The 19,841-nt window shown below is 47.6% G+C and overlaps 1 protein-coding gene across 1 annotated transcript in view; it reads right to left on the bottom strand.

Moving 5' to 3' along the window:
• LOC146058639 (transient receptor potential cation channel subfamily M member 2-like) overlaps window positions 1-19,841 on the bottom strand; it is a 263,946-nt gene that overhangs the window by 169,096 nt on the left and 75,009 nt on the right. Inside the window, exon 9 of the mRNA XM_083170912.1 lies at window positions 8,095-8,197. Coding sequence (XP_083027038.1) covers window positions 8,095-8,197 — 103 coding nt within the window. The remainder of the gene's footprint in view (window positions 1-8,094; window positions 8,198-19,841) is intronic.

Below are 19,841 nucleotides of genomic sequence, written 5' to 3'. Positions count from 1 at the left end.
CAGTACCCCCCCTTTCTGGGTGACCCCAGGGCACCTAGGCACCTTGTGCGGATTCCTCTGAAAGATCTGTCTCACCAGACGGCGAGCATGGAGATCTGCAGCCTCAACCCAGGAATTCTCTTCAGGACCGAATCCAAGCCACTCTACCAGATACTGAAGATGGGAATTGCGGCAACGTGAGTCGATAATGCGCCTCACCTCGAACTCTGTCTCTCTCTCTGATCCAATCTTGGGCGGCTTCGGCAGCTTTTTCTGATATAAGTTCAATCTCAAAGGCTTCAGAAGAGACACATGGAAAGAATTTGATATCTTCAAGGAAGAAGGGAGCTGTAGTCTGTAGGCCACCGGATTAATCACCTGAGTGATTGGGTACGGCCCGATGAACCGGGGAGCCAGCTTCATGGATGGTAACCGAAGGCGTATATGGCGGGTAGACAGCCATACTCGATCTCCAACCTTCAACTTAGGAGCTGCTCTTCTTTTCCTGTCCGCCATCCTTTTATATCGAGCGGATGCTTTGAGGAGAGCGGTATGAACGTCTGACCAGATCTTTGCAAACCGTTGTAGGGAAGAAGCAGCTGCAGGGACTTCGGACAACGATAGATCTGAGAACTCTGGAGATCGGGGATGCTTGCCAAAGACAGTAAAAAAGGGAGTGGTGCCGGAGGAAGAATGATAGGAATTGTTGTGCGCAAATTCCGCCCAAGGCAGAAGGTCTACCCAGTCGTCTTGAGAGGAAGAGATGAACAAACGAATGAAGGCTTCCAAGTCCTGGTTGACACGTTCTGTCTGTCCGTTGGTTTGTGGGTGGAAAGCAGTGGAGAACTTGAGCTTGACTTGTACAGCAGAACAGAGGGCCCTCCAAAACTTTGCGACGAACTGCACGCCACGGTCAGATATAATCTCTTTGGGCAAACCATGGAGTTTAAAGATGGTGGAAATGAAGAGCTGAGCCAACACTGGAGCAGATGGGAGGCCTTTCAATGGGAAGAAGTGCACCATTTTTGAAAACCGGTCAACCACCACCCAAATTACCGTATGCCCTTGGGAAGGAGGAAGTTCGCAGATAAAGTCCATAGACAGGTGGGACCATGGTTCTGTTGGTATGGCTAAAGGTAGAAGAGGACCGGCAGGAGACGTTCTGGAGGACTTATGCTGGGCGCGTTTTACGCAGGAGGCGACAAACCTGGTTACATTGCGACGAATGGTAGGCCACCAGTATGAACGCAACAGGAACATAAAGGTCTTCTGTGCCCCAGTATGCCCTGCGAAACGGGAAGCGTGTGCCCAGGACAGCACTCTCTTGCGGAGATTGAGGGGAACGAAGGTCTTGCCTGGAGGAGGTGAAGGCTGGACTGTTACTTGAGCAAAGACCAGAGGGTCGAGGATGGGTCGAGGAGGAGTCTCAAGGTCAGCTGAAGTTTCAAAAGAGCGTGAAAGAGCATCGGCCTTGGCATTCATCGTCCCGGGTCTGAATCTGATTTGAAAATCGAAGCGTTCGAAGAACATGGCCCAGCGGGCTTGACGAGCTGTAAGACACTGGGCGTGCTTGAGGAATGAGAGATTCTTATGGTCGGAGTACACAGTAATTTTATGTCGTGCCCCCTCCAGGAGGTACCGCCACTCCTCCAACGCAGATTTGACTGCCAGTAACTCCTGCTCTCCAATGGGGTAATTCTTCTCTGCTGGAAGAAACTTCTTGGAGAAGAAGGCACAGGGATGAAGCACCTGGTCCTCCCCTCTCTGCGACAAGATTGCCCCTACCCCCTCTGAGGATGCGTCCACCTCAAGAATAAAGGGTTTGTCGAGGTTTGGCTGGAGAAGGATTGGGGCGGAGACAAAAGCATCCTTTAGTTGTTGGAAGGCTTGGGAGGCCTCAGGTGACCACTGACTTGGATCAGAACCCTTACGGGTTAGAGCAGTAAGGGGTGCAGCAAGGGTGGAGAAGTTCCGGATGAAACGATGATAATAATTTGAAAAGCCCAGGAACCTCTGGATGCCTTTGAGCGTGGTGGGCGCTGTCCAGTCTAAGATGGCTCTTACTTTTTCTGGATCCATCTCTATCCCAGTGCTGGAGAGGATGTGGCCAAGGAATGGAATGGAAGTGACCTCAAAGACGCACTTGTCTAGCTTGCAGAACAATTTATTTTGGCGAAGGCGCCGCAAGACCTCAGCTACTGTTTGCCGATGGAGATGGAGGTTAGACGAGAAGATGAGGATGTCATCGAGATACACCACAATGGAATGATACAGTAAATCTCGAAATATGTCATTTACAAATTGTTGTAAGACGGCTGGAGCGTTGCAAAGACCAAATGGCATCACCAGGTATTGGTAGTGGCCGTCTCGGGTGTTGAAAGCCGTCTTCCACTCATCTCCAGATCGGATACGGATCAAGTTGTACGCCCCTCTTAGATCCAGTTTAGTAAAGATGGAAGCCCCTCGGATTTTGTCGAATAATTCGATAAGGGGTAAAGGATAGCGGTTCTTGATCGTGATATCGTTCAGGCCCCTGTAATCGATACACGGCCGGAGGGTTCCATCTTTTTTATTTTCACAAAGAAAAACCCCGCTCCGGCTGGCGAAGTAGATGGGCGAATGAACCCCTTATTCAAGTTCTCACGAATGTAGTCAGACATGACTTTGGTCTCCGGCAGAGACAAGGGGTAGATGCGGCCCCGCGGTGGGAACTTCCCAGGTATCAACTCTATCGGACAGTCCCAGGAACGATGAGGCGGCAGGGTATCGGCACCTCCCTTGCTGAAGACGTCAGAAAAAGAAAGATATGGTGTAGGTAACGACAAGGGTGGAGCTGGTGAAGATGAAAGACTGGAACCTCCCACTTCTTGAGGATTAGTTTGATGGAATGGAACAACACGAGGCATGCAAGCAGTTAGGCAGTTCGTACCCCAGGCTTTGATCTCCATACTGGTCCAATCAATATGAGGGTTGTGTTTAGTAAGCCATGGTAGGCCCAGGACTACCTGGTGTGAAGACTGAGGAAGGACAAAAAATTCTAAAGTCTCTTGATGTAAAGCACCCACGAGAACTGTCACTGGATTGGTTTGAAGGGTGATTTGCCCACTGCTGATGCAAATCCCATCTACTGCAGTGAGAACCAACGGATGGGCCAAAGGTTGCACCGTCAAGGAATGTTGAAGGACGAAAGAAGAAGAAAGGAAATTCCCAGCCGCTCCGGAATCTAGTAGAGCCTGGATCTTGATTTTTCCCTGAGGGCACACAAGGGTAACAGGAATGGTGGGTACAGTGGAAGAGGGAGATGAAAGCAGGACTCCTACCCTTGCCTCCCTCGGGGAGGTTAGGAGCGGTCGTTTCCCGGACGCAGTCGACAGGAAGACAACAGATGAGCGGAAGAACCGCAGTACATGCAAAGATTCTCACAATGTCTACGGGACTTTTCTTCAAAGGTAAGCTGAGAGCGGTTGATCTGCATGGGTTCGTCTGGTGGTGTGGTTGTGGAGGACCCTGGTCTAGGAACAGGAACAGCATTGGTGGCGAGACGAGGGCGGAGACGATCAGAGCGATTTCTCTCTAGTTGACGCTCCTGCATCCGTAGATCTACTTTGTTGCACAAGGAGATGAGTTCAGCCAAAGTAGCAGGAGAGTCATGGGTAGTTAATTCGTCCTTGATCTGACCTGCCAGCCCATTCCAGAAGGCGGAGACGAGAGCCTCTTCGTTCCATTTTAATTACGAAGCCAGAGTCTGGAACTGCACAGCATATTGTCCCACTGAACGACTACCCTGGCGGATCCTCAGGATCTCAGTAGCGGCAGACGACACTCTGCCAGGTTCGTCGAAGATGCGACGGAAAGAGGTAATAAAAGCTTCATAGTCATTGAGCAGGGGATCAGCACGTTCCCAGAGAGGGGACACCCAGTCCAAAGCTGACCCTGCCAGGAGAGACACAATATAAGCCACCTTTGCCTTGGAGGTAGGAAAGTGAGATGACTGTAAGGTGAAATGCACATCGCATTGGTTCAGAAACCCATGGCATCCTTTCGGTGAACCATCATATTTGCTGGGGGTTGGTAATTGCATGTGATGAGGAACTATTGGTCCAGGTGTAGGGACAGGGACTGGAACCTCTTGTGCTGTAGCCACAGAAACTGAGGGAGCCGCCTGGGGCGGAGACAAGGCCTGAAGAAATTGAGCCACTTGGCGTTGGGTAGCCTCTACTTGCTCCAGACGAGCCACGATGCTGTGAAATGCGTCCGCCATGGAAGCCTGTTCTTCACCCGACTCCATCGGGTCAGTACAAACTGTCACACCTGAAGGGCTGGATGAAGTCGTGTGGTGTGTAGCAACCGGAGACGGACCAGAGGAGGAAGGGTTAAATCGTGCAGGTTTAATAAAAGAATTCATAAATGGAACAATACACACTTGAATACTTTCTTTAAAGTGGCAGTTAGTGGTAATAATGATTGGGGCAGCAAGGCGCTTGAAAGAAGAAAAAGTTCATTTAAACAATGACGGTTCAAGGCACTGAGGACAGCAGGCAGGGGTCTTTGAAGAATGAGGGTATCCGGAAAGAGAATGTGCTTGATGGTAATGAGGGATCCTTGAAGACTGAAAGAAGATGGATGATGACTGAAGAATGGGAAGTTGCTTGGAAGCAGACGGCTTGAAGAGCTTGGGCCAGGAAGCTCAGGGATGCAGGCAGAGACCAGACTGTGGAGAGAACTGGCAGCGATGGGGTTAAGCTGAACCGAGACCAAACACAGAGCACTGAAGCATGGCACCAAGTCAGGAGAGGTGAGTCAGAGAGCCGGAGTCAGCTGGGAGCTGTGAACGCCTCTGGAGACTCTTTGTACTGACACTGAACAGGCCTAGGCAGATCCCCTATATCCCTAGAGGGCGGCTGCCATTGGCTGTCAGGTCAGTATGGGCGGAAACCTCAGACAAGGACCAATCTGCTATTTGCCCTTAACCAAGATGGCGGCGCCGGCCTCCCGGCGCCCCTACAGCACATACCGCTACACTTGCCGGTGTCCCACACTGCCTGCTGCCCATCAGACTGCCGCTGCCCGCTGCCGCTGACCTGGAGACCACTACACGCTAGCCGACGGCGGGCGCGAACGGGTGAGTAGTATGCCCGCCGCGCACCGCCGCGGCTGCGTGTGACAATGTGTGAGATAAGGTCGTATTTTGGATATGTTTTTTTAGATGCATGTAACATGATTTGGTGATAGATCGATGTGGGGAACAAAGGACAGATCAGAGTCGAGCATGACCCCTAGGCAGCGAGCTTGTGGGGTAGGGTAGATTGTCAAGTTGTCAACAGTGATGGAGATATCAGGATGGTAACTGTTCTTAGCTGGGGGGAATATAAATAATTCCGTTTTGGAAATATGAGTTTGAGGTGGCGAGAAGACATCCAAGATTTGATGGCAGACAAGCATTCAGAGACTCGGCCTAAAACCACTTGTGACAACTCTGGGGTTGATAGATAGATTTGAGTATCATCCGCATACAAGTGATACTGAAATCCAAAAGAGCTGATGAGTTTGCCAAGAGATGAGCTATCGATTGAGAAAAGCAAAGGACCTAAGACTGATCCTTGCGGAACTCCGACTGACAGAGGTAATGAAGAGGAGGTAGAGTCAGAGAAGCGAATACTGAAAGAGAGATCAGGTAAGATGTGAACCAGGAAAGGGCTGTATCATTAAGACCTAGGGAGTGTAGTGTTTGTAAGAGAAGAGTGTGATCCACAGTGTCAAACGCAGCAGAAAGATCTAGAAGAATAAGTAGTGAGTAATGGTCTTTAGACTTGGCAGTTACCAGATCATTCACCACTTTAGTCAGTGCTGTCTCAGTGGAGTGTTGAGAGCGAATGCCTGACTGAAGCAGATCTAATAGGGTGTGAGAGTTAAGAAAGTGTGTGAGGTGAGAGTAGACTCTCCAGTAGCTTGGAGAGGCATGGGAGCTGAGAGATAGGACGATAGTTAGAGAGAGAGTTAGGGTCAGAATTGTGTTTTTTCAGAATAGGAGTTATCACTGCATGTTTGAGCAGAGAAGGAAAAGTACCAGTAGCAAGAGAGAGATTGCAGATTTTAGTTAAGGTTGGAATAAGCACAGGAGATAGATTTTAATGACTTGTGCAGGTATAGGATCAAGAGGAGAGGTAGTAGGGCAGGAAATGTCCTTTTCATTTGTGGGCTCAAATGAAGAGAAAGTGCCAGAGGGTTCAGGTGGGGAAGAAAGAGGGTTAGAGTTTGTGGAAGAGCTATATAAGAAACTGTTAATAAATACATAATAAAATAAATACTAGACATATCCTGATAAGGTGATACAAGCTAATACAGTATCCTATAGAGTTCTACAGAATATTAGCTACTTGCTGTGATGTGTTATGACCAGACAGTTCATTTCAATAGGATTACAATCAAAGCCATAGCTTATGTAGATCTAGAGGTATAGGTACACAAGGGCACATCTGTACCTGAACCCTATCTTATGTGTCACCATCAGGGACATCAGTGTTGGACCGAGGTATAATGGGCCCACCAGGGAATACAGTGGTCATAGCTCAAGCTGATCAAGTAAGGTCACCCATCGGAGGGAGAGGGGGGTGTTCAGCCACCGCAGAGGGATTTGGCCAATCATTGGAGAGGACACAGCCTGCAAAGAACTGCACCTCTTTATAAAGGTGGGGAAATGGGTGTGTCAGGACCAACCACCCTGATTGGCAGAATCACTAATCTTAGTGTAGTTTCCATAGTAACAAGGAAAGCATACAGTAGATCTAGTTATTGACCCACAAATAGAGGAAATATATATAATTTGAGTATATGGTTTGGATCTGGACCACTAGAAGACAGAGGGCCTTATTCATTGGTTGGAGGTGCTATCGCTGCTGTTTACATGGAAGTAGCAGAAATAGCACTAGTATTGTAGCGCCACATGTCCTGAATAAGTGATCCGTGCTGCATCCTGCTATGCACTATTGTATCATCTGTAACACCATCGGCCAGCCGCCTGACCCATGGGGTCACATAAACCTTCTGCTGAAGATAACACCATCGGCAAGCCGCGTGACCCATGGGGTCACATAAGCCTTCTGCTGAAGATAACACCATTGGCCAGCCGCATGACCCATGAGGTCACATAAGCCTTCTGCTGAAGATAACACCATCGGCCGGCCGCGTGACCCATGGGGTCACATAAGCCTTCTGCTGAAGATAACACCATCGGCCAGCCGCGTGACCCATGAGGTCACATAAGCCTTCTGCTGAAGATAACACCATCGGCCGGCCGCGTGACCCATGGGGTCACATAAGCCTTCTGCTGAAGATAACACCATCGGCCGGCCGCCTGACCCATGGGGTCACATAAGCCTTCTGCTGAAGATAACACCATCGGCCGGCCGCGTGACCCATGGGGTCACATAAGCCTTCTGCTGAAGATAACACCATCGGCCAGCCGCGTGACCCATGAGGTTACATAAGCCTTCTGCTGAAGATAACACCATCGGCCAGCCTCGTGACCCATGGGGTCACATAAGCCTTCTGCTGAAGATAACACCATCGGCCAGCCTCGTGACCCATGGGGTCACATAAGCCTTCTGCTGAAGATAACACCATCGGCCGGCCGCGTGACCCATGGGGTCACATAAGCCTTCTGCTGAAGATAACACCATTGGCCAGCCGCCTGACCCATGGGGTCACATAAGCCTTCTGCTGAAGATAACACAAAGTGGCCAGAGAATCTCTGATCTTTTGATGACATGCCTCCGTTTTCAGGACACCATCACAGCCCCACCCCATTGTCAGATGGCAGCAGACCGTATATCAGTAATAGTCTGCTGCTAATCTGCATCCGACATCCAGACCCATAATGCAGATTTGCAGATTTTTACATGCGCAATGTAGCAAACATCGATTTCAGTACTACGTCACACAACTACAACCACATCTGTATTATGCCTTGAATGGGGTCCACCAAAGATTTACTCTGCTCATCTGTGGCCCAGTCTAACTGTGAGGGACAGTAAGGATGCAATAAGAAGCATTAAGTAAGATCAATATATGATGGTCTTTTGGAATATCACCAATAATCCTACCCCATCCTCTGACCTTTCAGCACTGCTTCCAGAATTGTGACGTCCATCCCTTGGTCTTCATCTGCATCTTCCTGGAGTATAGTTAGCAGAGATCTCATGTAGACAATGTCCTGTATCTGTGGGAAAACAGGACATAAGTGTAAGAAGTATATTCTACCATTGGAAGCTGTGACATGTGGCAGAAGTCTTTTGCATGGTACCTGGTGCACCTTGAGGAGCTGTTTGATACAACTTTTATTTATTTATTTCCCATTTCTTATATAGTGCAGCAGATTCAGTTACAGTGTCTTATATAGCGCAGCAGATTCCGTTACAGTGACTTATATAACGCAGTAGATTCCGTTACAGTGTCTTATATAGCGCAGCAGATTCCGTTACAGTGTCTTATATAGCGCAGCAGATTCCGTTACAGCGTCTTATATAGCGCAGCAGATTCCGTTACAGCGCCTTATATAGCGCAGCAGATTCCGTTACAGCGTCTTATATAGTGCAGCAGATTCCGTTACAGTGTCTTATATAGCGCAGCAGATTCCGTTACAGTGTCTTATATAGCGCAGCAGATTCCGTTACAGTGTCTTATATAGCGCAGCAGATTCCGTTACAGCGTCTTATATAGCGCAGCAGATTCCGTTACAGCGTCTTATATAGCGCAGCAGATTCCGTTACAGTGTCTTATATAGCGCAGCAGATTCCGTTACAGTGACTTATATAACGCAGTAGATTCCGTTACAGTGTCTTATATAGCACAGCAGATTCCGTTACAGCGCCTTATATAGCGCAGCAGATTCCGTTACAGCGTCTTATATAGTGCAGCAGATTCCGTTACAGTGTCTTATATAGCGCAGCAGATTCCGTTACAGTGTCTTATATAGAGCAGCAGATTCCATTACAGCATCTTATATAGCGCAGCAGATTCCATTACAGCGTCTTATATAGCACAGCAGATTCCGTTACAGTGTCTTATATAGCACAGCAGATTCCGTTACAGTGTCTTATATAGGGCAGCAGATTCCGTTACAGTGTCTTATATAGCGCAGCTGATTCCGTTACAGCTTCTTATATAGCGCAGCAGATTCCGTTACAGCGTCTTATATAGCGCAGCAGATTCCGTTACAGCGTCTTATATAGCGCAGCAGATTCCGTTACAGTGTCCTATATAGCGCAGTAGATTCCGTTACAGCGTCTTATATAGCGCAGCAGATTCCATTACAGTGTCTTATATAGCGCGGCAGATTCCGTTACAGTGTCTTATATAGCGCAGTAGATTCCGTTACAGTGTCTTATATAGCGCAGCAGATTCCGTTACAGTGTCTTATATAGCGCAGCAGATTCCGTTACAGCGTCTTATATAGAGCAGCGGATTCCGTTACAGCGTCTTATATAGCGCAGCAGATTCCGTTACAGTGTCTTATATAGCGCAGCAGATTCCGTTACCGTGTCTTATATAGCGCAGCAGATTCCGTTACAGTTTCTTATATAGCGCAGCAGATTCCGTTACAGTGTCTTATATAGCGCAGCAGATACCGTTACAGCGTCTTATATAGCGCAGCAGATTCCGTTGCGCTTTACAATAGTAGACAGTGATAAAACAAACTGGGTAACAACAGACATACTTGGAGGTAGGAGGGCCCTGCTGTAAGCTTACAATCTATAGGGATAAAGGAGGGAAACAAAAGGACAGGCACCAGTAATAGCATAGCAGTCCCACCAAGTTACAAGTCCAGAAGGGAAGCTATATAATACATAAGTGCCTCAGAGGGTTATGCGTGTAGAACTTAAATATGATAGGCTTGCCTGAAGAGGTGAGTTTTCAGGGAACACTTGAAAGTTTGGAGGCTAGAGGAGAGTCTTACTGTGCGTGGAAGGGCATTCCATAGGATGGGAGCAGCCCGATGAAAGTCCTGTAATAGTGAGTGGACAATTGCCACAATCTATGAGGAAACATCTGTAGATATAGTGTAGGCATGTTCCTTAAACATTTGTAAGGCAGTAATGATGATAATGATGATGACAGTGGCAGGGAGTGATCATTACTACCTCCTCAGTGTTACTGTCTCTTAATGTTCCTACACCGAGACTCCAGTGGAGATAATGAGCACTGCTTCTTAGCAAGGCAGGATCAAGGTTTGTGGGGACAACTAACCTGTGGAAGCCTCTAACAATAAAATGGTCAACAAGATGCTGATTATCTTATTAATACTCCCAGCACCAGAATCGTCTCAGTGTCTTAAGTACAACTAATACAAATGATCTCATTATAATCACACTTGCTGTGAGATTTAACATTTTACACATAAGTGTCATCGGGCTTTTGTGGTTATGCCACTTCCAGGTCTCCTTCATGCAATGTGGAGGTGGCACTTCCAGGTCTCCTCAAGGCAATGTGGAGGAGACACTTTCAGGCCTCCTCAGACAATGTAGAGGTGGCACTTCCAGGCAATGTGAAGCTGGCACTTCCAGGCCTCAACCAGGCAATATGGAGGTGGCACTTCCAAGCCTCAACCAGACAATGTGAATCTGGCACTTCCAGGCCTCAATCAGACCATGTGAAACTGGCACTTCCAGGCCTCAATCAGGATATGGAGTGGAGGAAATGTAGAGGCTCTATGCAAAAAAAACAATTTCGGGTTTTTAGACCTTCAGCCCGAGAGCAGGATACTTTGTTTGAAATTTACTAATACCAATACAATTTTTCGTATTTATGTTCTTAATACGAATGAATACAAATGCATACGGCTGTTATAGCCATATGCAAATTCGTATTCTGGAGGGGAATGTACAAAGCAGTCAAATACGACTGCTTTGTATTTTCCGATGATGAATGGATTCATATTAGTGGCTGTATATATGGCTGCTAATACAAATTTGTATAGGCAGTCTGCGTGGATCAGTCAGGTCCCCAACCATGGCCGTAACCAACCTTAGGCTCGCGGAGCCGGTCCTGGTTGTAAAAAATCTGGGGAAAAGTTACTGGGGTTCCCCTTATTTATTTTTTTTAAACCAGCACCTGGCCAATCAGGAGCCGCTAAGCCGCTAGTTGGCCAATATATTGGCATTCGGGAGGAGGAGCCGCAGGATGTAAACAAACATCCTGCGTTGCCTCCTGACAGTTTGCTGGTGTCGGGTGTTTGCATTTTTTTTCATTTGCCAAGACCCGGGGATGTTACATGGAAAGAAGAGGAAGCGATCTACGCTGGAGGACCCTTGTAAGTATAATTTGCTTCCACAGGTACCCCTATGGATTTCTTCAGGAAGCACCGATGGACGGAGGGCTGCCTACGGTCTCAACATAGGTAAGTATGTGTGGGCTATGTGTGTAATAAAGTTTAATTTTTCTTGTGTCTGTTTTTATTTAACTTTTTATATTGCTGTGGAACTACAATGCTGGGACTTGTGGTTCTCCAAATCCATGGAGGCTTGCTCAGACTCATAATTTACCAGCAATACACAATATATGTAAATATTTTTAGTTTTACATTTTCTCACCAAAATCAGCCTGGTGGCCACCGCTCCAGTGCCACCAGGGACAGCCCCAGGCTTCAACCTGGATAGGGAAATTCTGGCGCTAGGGACCTCTTCATTGGGGGTCCCCCCTTCCACATGACCCCACCCAGGCTGACCGGACAGGGGGTAATGTTTCGGCCGCGGGAGCTTTTATAGTAAGTGTCTCCCGGCTGTGACATTACCCTGCTGGCTGGTTGGGCCTGGTGCTGGTTCTTAAATATGGGGGACCCCTTGTCATTTTGTCCCCCATATTTTCGAAACCAGTACCGGCCCTTGGGCCTGGTGCTGGTTTAAGAAATCAGTAATACTCTACTAGAATTTTTCCCTGATTTTTTACAATCAAGGCCGGCTCTGTGAGCCTGTGGCAGGTTACGGTTGGTGGGGGGGAACCCCACTCCGTCTTTTAAATATATTTTTTCAATTTTTTTTTTTACACTGAAGTTTTGACTGTTCCGTGCAGGCTTCTGCCAAATATGTCAGGAAAATGAAGTGTATTTTCCTGTATTTGGCCGGCAAACACCAGCCAGCAAATACCAGCCAGCAGGGTAATGTCACAGCCGGGGGACACTTATTATATAAACTCCCGCTGCCAAAATATTACCCCCTGACCGGTCAGCCTGGGCGGGGTCATGTGGAAGGGGGGACCCCCAATGAAGAGGTCCCCCCTCTAGAATTTCCCTATCCAGGTTGAAGCCTGGGGCTGTCCCCGTTGGCCACCAGATGGGCAGGGTTAGGGGGGTACTCGCGGCGGCGAGGGCGACGGGGACTGGAGGAACACTCCGTTGCCCAGGGGGCATCTGTATAACCCCTGGCAACAAAGGTGAAACCCTGAGCATGTAACCCCTGGAAATGAAAATGAAGCCCCTGGCAATGATCATGAAACCGTTGGCTACAAGCATGTAACTCTGAGCAAGAAACCCCTGGCAACAAGTATGTACAGTATGTAAAAATCATAATATATGGGGGGATGGAGGAATGTGGGGGAAAACATTATTAGTTACGCCACCGATGTAAAGATCTGCAGATGATGATATATTGATGACAGCTGAGGAGACCACCACACAGATCCTCTCCCATGTATGACACAGCTACAATAAGACATATCCCCAGCTTCCTCCTGGCGGGCGGCTGCCGGCTCAGACTTGTCCGCACGATGCACAGAGCTTCCCTGCCAACATCTGCCGCACTGAGGACTCATCCATCAGGTTGGCTGCTCAGCAGGTCTCTATCCTGATGTCTGTAACTATTTCCTCACTGTGTAATTGTGTCACAACATGTTTATGTACATGGGAGATAACTGCAGCCGCTGCCAAATGCTTCCGAGGATGTGATTTCCAAATATCCATCATAAAACCCATTAGGAGGTGCTCACATCCAGCGAAAGGTTCACAGGTGTGTGCAAGGGACCGGGAAACCTAGTAACAAGCCCGTCACAGGTGTGTACAAGGGACCGGGTAACCTAGTAACCAGCCCATCACAGGTGTGTGCAAGGGACCGGGTAACCTAGTAACAAGCCCATCACAGGTGCGTGCAAGGGACCGGGTAACCTAGTAACAAGCCTGTCACAGGTGTGTGCAAGGGACCGGGTAACCTAGTAACAAGCTGCTCACAGGTGCGTGCAAGGGACCGGGTAACCTAGTAACAAGCCTGTCACAGGTGCTTGTAAGGGCCTGGGTAACCTAGTAAAAAGCCCATTACATATGCATGCAAGGGACGGGTAACCTAGTAACAAGCCCATCACAGGTGTGTGCAAGGGACCGGGTAACCTAGTAACCAGCCCGTTACAGGTGTGTGCAAGGGACCGGGTAACCTAGTAACAAGCTGCTCACAGGTGTGTGCAAGGGACCGGGTAACCTAGTAACAAGCCGGTCACAGCTGTGTGCAAGGGAGCGGGTAACCTAGTAACAAGCCCATCACAGGTGCGTGCAAGGGACCGGGTAACCTAGTAACAAGCTGCTCACAGGTGTGTGCAAGGGACCGGGTAACCTAGTAACAAGCCCATCACAGGTGAATGCAAGGGACCGGGTTACCTAGTATCAAACTCATCACAGGTGTGTGCAAGGGACCGGGGCACCTAGTAACAAGCCTGTCACAGGTGTGTGCAAGGGACCGGGTAACCTAGTAACAAGCCCATCACAGGTGCTTGTAAGGGCCTGGGTAACCTAGTAAAAAGCCCATTACATATGCATGCAAGGGACGGGTAACCTAGTAACAAGACCATCACAGGTGCTTGCAAGTGACCACGTAACCTAGTAACAAGCCCATCACAGGTGCATGCAAGGGAGCGGGTAACCTAGTTACAAGACAGTCACAGGTGCGTGCAAGGGACCACGTAACCTAGTAAAAAGCCTATCACAGGTGCATGCAAGGGACCGGGTAACCTAGTAACAAGCCCGTCACAGGTGAGTGCAAGGGATCACGTAACCTAGTAAAAAGCCTGTCACAGGTGCGTGCAAGGGACCGGGTAACCTAGTAAAAGGCCTGTCACATGTGCATGCAAGAGACTTCAGTACTTTTAACCCTTTCAAGGGTAAAGTCTAGTCAGACTCAACTGCCCTAGCACTAGTAGCAGATCCAATTGTAATCCATGGCGATGTAGAGGAGTGCCCATATGTCTACCTACCTCTGACCATTCAAGGTGAGTCATTAAAGGTGGTAGTGGCATTGACCTCCAGACCACCTTACCCGCTGATCCTGGGCTGTGACTTTCCATTGTTGCAGGAGCTGGTTACCTGGCATGACACCAACAAACCATCAGCCACGGATGCAACTCAGGGGCCAGAGACCAGAGACTACCAAAGTTTGACATCTGGTAGAGATGCTTCTGGTCCTGAACCACCCCATGAGACATAGGGGGAAATTTACTAAAGGAAATTTGTAAAAAATAGGTGTATTTGTATCCAGAAATACACATATTTTTGACATTTACCATCCCGAAAATACGGCAATTCGTATTCATATTGATGTGCTATCAATACGACTACGAATTGCCATATTTTCGGGATAGTAAATGTCAAAAATAAGTGTATTTCTGGATACAAATGCACCTATTTTTTACAAATTTCCTTTAGTAAATTTCCCCCATAGTCTGAGGCCCAATGGAACCCAGTTGGTGAAACAATATCACTACAGGACTTTTGGAGAGATCAGTGCGATGATAGCAATGGGTACATGCCTTTGAGACTGGTAAAGTGGTTAATGGCAGGATAATGGATGCTTTACCAACAGAGGGTGTACCCTACTTTGTTTTGAAAAATGATTTGCTATATTGTGTTGCTACTTTACAAGGGAAAAGGATAGATCAGCACATAGTTCCCCGAAAACTGGAGTAGTTGGTATTAGAAGCCGCACATGTGCATTTGTGGGGCAGCCATCTGGGGCAGGAGAAAACACTCCAACGCATCCAGTTAAGGTTCTTTTGGCCTGGCATCTATGCTTCCATTAAGAGGTATTGTCAGGAATGCCCATTGTGCCAGAGGACAGCCTCACGGCCAGAGTATAGGACTCCACTGGTACCCCTCCCTATCATTTATGTGCCTTTTGAGCAGATTGATATGGATCTGATAGGGCCAGTGGAAAAATCTGCTCTAGGGTACCAATGCATATTGGTGGTAGTTGATTATGCCACCAGGTACCCAGAGGCTATACCCCTGTGCAATATGAATTCTGGCACAATTGCTAGAGAGCTACTAACCATGTATAGCCGCTTAGGGATACCGAAAGAGGTCTTAAAGGAACAAGGTACCCCTTGCATACTCGACGCATGAAGGATTTATGCTGGTTGCTAAAAGTAGACAGGATTACCACCTCATGCTGCTTTCCCACTGCAGGTCTAAAATGGTAAATTGCCGATTTTTCAGCGCAATTTACCGTTTAAGGCTGCAGTGGGAAAGCGCCAGAGTTGAAATACTGGTTAAAGTTAACCGGTATTTCAACACGTTTCAAAAGCAGAGTCCTACACGGTAAAATACCGTTTTTGAGGCAGTGGGTATGCCTCTTAAACGGTATTTAACATCCCACACTACTTCCCCCTCCCCTGGTACCTGTCCTGGAGGAGGGAGAAGTAGTGTGGGAGGAGGAAGCAGAGGAAGGGTGTCCCTGCTGCAAATGGTAAATAGCGGAGCCGCTCATTAAATATGCGCATATCTAATGAGCCACAAATTAAATATGCGCGTATTAAATGAGCGGCTCCGCTATTTCCCATTCATGGCAGGGACCTTCCTCCTCCTGAGCATGGGCCTGCCTGGATCCCCAGTGCCCCTGCTGTCTGCATCAGTGGGGGACCTGCCGACTCGCTGCCTACTGCACTGCCCCGGAGCAAGGTACCAGGGCAGGGGGGAGGGGGGTACGGGGGGAGCAAGGTACAAGGGCAGGGGGGGAGGGGGGTACGGGGGAGCAAGGTACCAGGGCAGGGGGGTGGGGGGTACGGGGGAGCAAGGTACCAGGGCAGGGGGGGAGGAGTGACTAAATATCCATCATAAAACCCATTAGGAGGTGCTCAGATCCAGCGAAAGGTTCACAGGTGTGTGCAAGGGACCGGGAAACCTAGTAACAAGCCCGACACTAAAGATGATCATGATGACTTGTAGACCACAACTTGCTCCTGGACTTTTAGTCTAGGTTACAGTCTATTGCAATGGTTTCCAAACTTTTTGACTAGTGACCCTGGGATGCAGTGAGGCTCTCACAGTGGTGTCTTGAGTTCATGGTTACGGACCAAATTTTTTTATGGTGGACAATCAGAAACATCTGACTAGTCATCTCCTTTTCACCAACCATATCACACCAGAGCCGGCTGCTCTCTCCCTGACTGGGCCACAGTCAGTGGGCGCATCGTTATGCCCAAATAAAAAATGTCCGCGAGCCTGGTGTCATGAGCCAGGTGGGCGTGACACCATGCTGCCTGCACCCCCAACTAAGAAGCAGGAATGCTTCTTAGCTGATGACCGAGCGACTGCCCCCACCGATGCCGTCACCCGCTGTGACCTACCATGCAGGCTTTTACACCCATTTGATTGCCAGCTCCAGTCTCCATGCAGCTCCAGCCACCAGCCATCATGCAGCTACAGCCGCCACTGAAAGCCACTGTGATTGGCTCCCCCAGGCCATGAGCTCTGATTGGCTCACCAGCAGGGCCTCATATTTGAAATGCCCCCCCCCCCCCCCCCAGCAGCAGAAACCATATAAGGCTGCAGTGGAGGAGAATAAGGACTGCTGCCCACCCACCAGCAACCACAGCAGACAAGCTCTTCCAGTTCGGGACCCAGTGACATACACTGGAGCCAATTACAGAGGGACTGGAGGGCACTTACTGATGCTGACGCAGGGGCACTTACTATGGGTGTTACAGGGGCCAGGGGGCATTTGCTGCAGGTGATATAGGCACATAGTTGCACTTATTGTGAGTGACACAGGTGCCAGGGGCACTTAATGTGGAGGACTTGGGCAACTGAGGGTGACAGAGGAGCTCTTACTGCAGGTGACATGGGCACTCACTGCCGATAATACAGGGGCATAGTGATATATGGGACAGGGACCTGGTCATTTACTGTTGTGACACAGGGGCAAGGTGGCACTTACTACAAATTACATGATAAGTGGGCACGTAACTCAAATGACTTTGGCTATTACAGCGGGTGACATGGGTCGGGGGCACTTGCTGCAAGGTGTTTTGGGCAATTACCACAACAGGAAGGAGGCACTTACTTCAGGTGACATGGACTTACTGCATGTGACACAGGGGCAGATTACTGTGGGTCACTGTATAATTTAGTGGGATGACACAAGGGCTGGTTACGGTGTAATATAGTGGGATGACATAGAGGTAGGTTCTTGTGGGCCACAGTGTATTTCATAGGTTAGTCATTATACTAGATTGGTGAGGTATACTGCATTATATATATCAGTGTGATAGAGCGCAGGCTGCACAGTGTGGAAACACGTCAGCGTGAAAGAGCGCAGGCTGCAGGGTGAGGGAGGGCGTCAGTATGATAGACTGCAGGGTGAGGGAGTGTGTCAGTGTGATAGACTGCAGGGTGAGGGAGTGCGTCAGTGTGATAGAGTGCAGACTGCAGGATGAGGGAGTGCTTCAGTGTGATAGCGTGCAGGCTGCAGGGTAAGAGAGTGTCGTATCCATTGTTAATGCACTTTGAAATATTTATGCATTGTCACTTTGGAAATCATCAAATGTACTGCTGTTGCACTTGCACTTTAAATCACCTGTTTTTTGCATTTGCACTTTTAATTGTAAATTTTATGTACAATAAATCTTTGTTCTGGTAAAAATTCCCAACTGTGGGTCCAGATCATTATCATATCCACTTTGGAAATATCGTGCGCCTAGCCTGTTGACCGATACCCCCTTTTTTCCAGGGTAAGAGAGTGTGTCAGTGTGATAGAGGGCAGGCTGCAGGGTGAGGGAGGGCGTCAGTGTGATAGACTGCAGGGTAAGAGAGTGCTTCAGTGTGATAGAGCACCAGCGGGGTGAAGGAGCATCAGTGTGATAGTGTGCAGGCGGCAGGGGGAGGGAGTGTGTCAGTGTGATAGAACACAAGGCGAGGAAGTGTGATGCAGTGCTGGGTGAAGGGTGCGTATGATAGAGCGCAGGGGAAAGCTGTGTGAGGCTAGTGTGTCTGTTTCTCTTCCTATTGAGGCCATTATTTTTTTTTTGTCGGGTCCAATGTGTTTTATGTTACCTGTAGGTCAAATGTTTTTGTTTGTATTTTCCTATGGGGCGTCAATATGTTATATTTATGCCAAATGGGGCCAGTGTTTTATTTATAACAATTTAGGCCAATATGTATTTTTTTTTTCTGTATGGGTGAATGTTTTTTTTTTTCTCCGTTGGGGAGGGGGGGGGACAATCTTTGTGACAGTGGGTGTCTCAGTCCTTATACACGTACGCTTTATAGTATTAAGTCACATTTAAAACTAGCAAAAGACTCAAGGTAGGCTGCAACTGTGTCTAACCCAATATCCCACCCCCTCTTGGCAGACCCCACCCTTCAACAGGCTCCTTCTCCATTAGGGCTGCTCCAAGAAATTTCCTGGGCTGGTTTTCCATCCCAATCCGCCCCTGAGTTTATTATTTGCGCCCGATTGTTTTTTTCCTTTAAACCTTCGTTTTTTGTTTCAGTTCTTTTTGGTATATATTTTGACAGCATTCTATCATTATTGATTATCATCATATTTACCTATTAATTACCTCAATTTCTTGTTTATTGTATTGTTTAGATTATTGATCATATATCCCTAATAGCTTTATAATATCTAAAAATCCTATCTTGCTTTATTTTTTATTTGTGTTTTTTTACTTGTGATTTTTTTTTTGTTTTGAGGAATGGCATCCTCCGATATAGATTCTAGGAATCTTAGGAGCAGCCAAGTATTAGGTATCAGTATAAATATTGAGGACCCACAGTCCAGTTCTAATCCATCTAATATAACACATCTATTTAATAACCTTTGACCCGTCAGGGTTGGGAAACAATAAAAATTGGTGTCTGGGGGCCATTTAACATTGGGGCCAATGTAAAATCGGGTCTCAGGGACCATTTTACATTGGTTACGATGTAAAAATCGCGTCGATCGCATCGCATGCGATTTGGTTGCATGTGATGCGATCGACGCAATTTTTTTGGACCCGATGGATACAATCTTGATCGCAGGCGCCGTGCTAGGAAATAAGTACCGGTTTTTCTATCTTTTTTTTTTTGAGGAATGGCATCCTCCGATATAGATTCAAGGAATCTTAGGCGCAGCCAAGTATTAGGTATCAGTATAAATATTGAGGACCCACAGTCCAGTTCTTATCCATCTAATATAACACATCTATTTAATAAACTGGTTTAATACTGGTTTACTCAAAACAGAAACACGCCATTGGCTTGATAAAATGTTACTGACCAAGTACTTGGATAACAAAATGATCCCGAGAGGTTTGCGCATTTTCAAAACCGGCTCTTTTCAGGAAGACCCTGATTTAACCACTAAATGGAACGAGACCCTCGATAATTGCTCATTTGCTCTGATTAAGCTTTTGATTTCCTATAGGGAAAGGAAAGTCTCTGAGACGAATGCAGAGATTGTTAAAGTTCAAAAATTATTAAAAACCTATAAAACATGTCCAGAATTTGCAGATTACGATATAGAACTAAATCACAAAATTGATGAGTATGAACAATTCCTAATTAAATCAAAGAATAACAAACTCTCACGGGACATTTCTGATTATAAAAATAATCAAGTAAGGTCCTA

This window comes from Crinia signifera, chromosome 2 (assembly GCF_055691185.1).
Source record: "Crinia signifera chromosome 2, ASM5569118v1, whole genome shotgun sequence".
Classification (NCBI taxonomy): Eukaryota; Metazoa; Chordata; class Amphibia; order Anura; family Myobatrachidae; genus Crinia; species Crinia signifera.
This window is presented reverse-complemented; position numbering and strand designations above follow the sequence as displayed.